Source organism: Helianthus annuus, chromosome 4 (genome assembly GCF_002127325.2).
Source record: "Helianthus annuus cultivar XRQ/B chromosome 4, HanXRQr2.0-SUNRISE, whole genome shotgun sequence".
Taxonomy (NCBI): Eukaryota; Viridiplantae; Streptophyta; class Magnoliopsida; order Asterales; family Asteraceae; genus Helianthus; species Helianthus annuus.
In genome coordinates, this window is record NC_035436.2 from 203,787,445 (window position 1) to 203,791,786 (window position 4,342).

Sequence of the window (4,342 nt, forward strand, 5' to 3'; positions counted from 1 at the left end):
ACAGCCGTGAAACACCCACTTGCGACAGTGTTTCACATTCATCACACCTGTGACGGGGGTTTCACGGGGTCGCCCCGACCACCCTAAGGACACCTTACCCCAGGCAACATCTCACCATCCACCAATTACAGTTGCGACAATCAAAGACCCGTTGTGGCGGCGAACATAGAAATCGTACATCACCCTTAGATATCAACTCCTTGCAGCGACGACAAGTAGAGACAATAGGTAATGCGTGAAGTCTATACAATAAAACGGACAACACAGATCCGCAAAGGTCGACCTAAGAGCCCAAAGGGGCAGCACCAATACGGTTGAACCGGTTCAGCCCATGAAACAATGAGGCTCAAAAACAACAATTGTAGAACAACCAATGTTTTAACACACATTTGTAAAGAATGCATAAATCACAAAAGAAGACCCAAACACAAATATTTACCAATATCTATATTTTTTACACAACAAATTATAAGTAAATGGGAAACCAGTTTTGTGTAGCCACAGCCGCAATGTTTTAACTGCAACAACCCCCTGCTTGAGAAGCCGACCCGTCTCTTCCGCCTGAAGGCCCAGGAATGCCACCATATCCAACTTTAATTCCAAAAGACTGCTATCCATACCCACAATACCCAATTTATTAGTAAATGATTCAAATTTAAAACTTATAAATTTAATGACATCATATTCATATCAATCTTGTGAACCAGATTAAAGAAAAATAAAAATATAATAACACTCGCCTCGTTGGATACATCAAAAACCCCATCTTGAATCTTCTTATAAATTGTTCCAGCAGTGTTTATGAATGCCTGAAAAAGATTATTATTAATTAATATTAAAAGAGAAAAACAAAAGTAGCTATATGCTTAATATGGGTGTTAAACGGGTTGTGTTTGTGGATTGGCAGGTCAAACCCGACACGAAGTCACTAACCCAAAAATCATGTCAAACATATGATCCCGAACATGACACCGATATTCCTAGGTTGACAAGAACACGGCTCGTTTAAGCTGACCTTTTTTTGCATATTGTTATAAAAGTACTCTACAAATACAAGCTTACAACAAAAAAAATACAAATGTATGTAAAACAATCATGATTAAATTATAAAAGTTGATGTCAATTTCTCTTTTTATTTTTATAGTTTGCATAAAGTACGCAACCATGTTAAGTTATAGCATAAAAGACATTATAATAAATAAATAAATTGGTTAAGCATGTCAACCCGTGAACCTGCCTAGAGATGCACAAAATACCCGAAACCGGTTCCTATCCTACCCGACCTACGTACCAGTTCCAGAGCCGGGTGTAGAAAAAGAATCAAACCCGACCTGACCTGGAACCACCAGACCCGGTTCCACCTCTACCCGACCAAAACCCAGACCCAACACGGCCAAAATCCGAATAAAAACCGGCCAAACCGGTCAAATACCCGAACGTACCCGGAACCGGTTCCTACCCGACCCAGTTATTGACTATGTTGACCAAAACCCGGACCCGGTTCCAGGGTATTAAAAAACCCGTTTGTGCATCTCTAAACCCGCCAGGCCAACCCAAATTCGTCCCATTTAGGTAGACGCGTTTGCAAATTCAACCCATTTAGGTAGACGCGTTTGCAAATTCAACCCATAACTAACCCGAACCCATTTAGACTAAACCCAAATCTGCGAGTTTCGTGCTAGGTTAGTTTCGTGTCATAAATTCACACCCTTATTATCGAACATTGTTAAGTAATGTAATATAGAAAAAACCAACACATTTGTCTACCTCCTCGACATTTTGAGCGGTTTTAGCAGAAGCTTCCATGAATATTAAACCATGTTCTTTAGCAAATTGTTCTCCTTCTTCTGTGCTAACAGCTCTTCTGTGTGCCAGATCACACTTGTTACCAATTAGCATTATTGTCATGTTTGCATTTGCATGCTGTCTTGCATCCTCTAACCAGCTGGCAAGGTGATTAAAGGTTTCTCTCCTGCATTAAAAATAATTAAAATTAAAAAAAAAACATCTTTTATTCAAGAAAACATAATAGCATTACATACCTAGTGATATCATAAACCAGAAGCGCACCCGCAGCGCCTCTGTAGTATGAGCGTGTTATAGACCTGAACGATTCTTGACCCGCCTGACAGAAAATAATAATAATTTCATAATCCATATCCATATAATAAGAGAAAAATGAAATAGATGTATGAACAAACCGTATCCCAGATCTGAAGTTTTATTGGTTTGTTGTCGATTGTGATCATCCGGGCCCCAAATTCAACGCCGATGGTCAAATCATGAACTGGTTGAAAACGTTTGTCTGTGAACTGCAATAACAGGCATGATTTTCCAACCCCTGAAAAGAAAAACCATTGACATTAGTTACATTCTTCTATTATCAAGATTATGGAATAACAAATAAAATGGCAGTTAAAGTAATTAGCGCGAAAAAGGAAGGCTGAAATTGTTATTAGCTGCTCACTTTAATTTAAATTAAAGTAGCATACTTGTATATCATAACTAGGGGTGCAAACGAGCCGAGCGGCTCGCAAGCTACTCGAGATCGGCTCGAGAAAAAGCTCAAAATGAGCCGAGCCTTATCGAGCCCGAGCCGAGCTTAAGCCTCAAAACAAAGCTCGTTTGCTTATCGAGCCCGAGCTCGAGCCTCACATGTGAAGCTCGTTAGGCTCGTCGAGCCTTATCGAGCCTTAGTGTAAACGAGCCGAGTCGAGCCGAGCTTATTTAAACTTGTTTACAAGCCGACCCCGAACCTAAAAATAAGCTTATTTTGTAAACGAGCCCGAGCCCGAGCCCGAGCTTTACTTATCGAGCTCGCAAGCCTAAAAAGTCTATTATTTATATTATTTTTATTTAATATACTAATTAATAGATAATAAACGAGCCGAGCCCGAGCCCGAGCTTGATAAAATACAAACGAGCCGAGCTCGAGCTTTGAAAACAAAGCTCAAATCGAGCTGAGCTCGAGCCCGAGCTCTCATAAGTTAATCGAGCTCGAGCTCGAGCCTGGCCGAGCTCGGGCTCGGCTCGGCTCGTTTGCACCCATAACTTCTAGTTTATATAGTTTACTACTGATATCCTAACACAAGTTTGGATTGACTTCAGCTTTTAATGCAGAGATTACAAAAGGTTAAATAAAGAAACATGTAATTCGGGACCCTAGCTTTTAATTCTACAAACAACTAGAATAGTGCAGGGAAACCCTAGCTTTTACACTTAGAATCTATGTTCGAAACGAATTCAGGTATCCGAAAATTTAATTCTGTTTCGACTTAAAACCAAATATGTAATTTGGTTCGGATTGGTTCGATTTTCAGTTTAGCCGGTTGGAAACCGAATAAAGAACACCCCTCCAGCAAAGTAAACCTAAAACATCCCACCAAAAGGTTGGTAGCATCAAACCTGATACTATAAAATTAACTCTCTCAAACTATTTTCTTCTCTACAATTTATAAACTATTTTCTGATGGATATAGAAACCTTAATATTACTGGAATAAGAAAAAAAAATATACTCGAAATCAAGCCTAGTAAATATTATTGTTCAATCATAGTTGTCAATAGCGATTATAGCGGTAGTGTCACTAATATGGTCATAGCGACGGATAGCGAAAATAGCGACACCTTAATTTTTTTAATATAGATAGCAATTAAATATAGCTATAAAATAACTAGATTTTATGTTTTTGTTAAATATACATGTAAAATAGCATGGATATTTTGATATAATATACATATAAAAATTTTAAAATTCTTTTTCCAGTGTATCGCTATTTATAAACTAAAATAGCTCTCTATTCGCTATGTAGCATACAGATACCTTATCGCTGTTTGCTGTTAACAACTATGTGTTCAATAATATCTATATTCCTTGCTTACATCCATATACTAGTTGCTTTTAAATTTAGGTCACCAAATTTGCAAACAATTTTAATTTCCATGAGTTGATTGTATAAACAAGCATTAGATCATGTAGATTTCTCAATGAATAAACAAAATTGGATACATATATAGCAAAAACTATCGATATTGAAAGAAATCAAAAGGAATTACCAGTATCTCCGATGATGATGTACTTGAAGAGGTAAGCATACGACATGATTACTACTCAGATCTTCCGGCAAATCGAGACTGTGCGATCGAATAGGATTAAGAGATTAGATCAGAGATCAACAAATTTTCAACAGAGTAGAGGATTTTGTGTCTATTTCAAACGTAAAGGTCGGTGTGTGTGTGTGTGTGTGTGTGTGTGTGTGAGAGAGAGAGAGAGAGAGAGAGAGAGATGAGTTAAATGGTGCGTGCTTAGCTGTTCACGTTACGTGATGCCCATGCCTTCGTTT

The 4,342-nt window shown here is 38.2% G+C and overlaps 1 protein-coding gene across 1 annotated transcript; it reads right to left on the reverse strand.

Annotated features, from left to right (window-relative positions):
• Positions 1–332: 332 nt before the first annotated feature.
• On the reverse strand, positions 333–4,342 carry LOC110938083 (ras-related protein RABB1c). Its single transcript, XM_022180552.2, has 6 exons — positions 4,056–4,342; positions 2,202–2,341; positions 2,043–2,125; positions 1,768–1,972; positions 741–809; positions 333–607 (listed from the first exon to the last, which is right to left on the reverse strand). The coding sequence occupies exons 1-6, from the start codon at positions 4,099–4,101 to the stop codon at positions 515–517; spliced, it is 636 nt and encodes a 211-aa protein (XP_022036244.1). The 5' UTR covers positions 4,102–4,342; the 3' UTR covers positions 333–514.

Bases quoted from the DNA above. Each gene is read 5' to 3' on its own strand.
- LOC110938083 (XM_022180552.2), bottom strand. From the start codon at position 4,101: ATGTCGTATGCTTACCTCTTCAAGTACATCATCATCGGAGATACTG. The intron at 2,126-2,201 runs GTTTGTTCATAC...ATTTTCTGTCAG, and splicing joins AACTTCAGATCTGGGATACG to GCGGGTCAAGAATCGTTCAG. The intron at 810-1,767 runs GTAGACAAATGT...AATCTTTTTCAG, and splicing joins CCGCTCAAAATGTCGAGGAG to GCATTCATAAACACTGCTGG.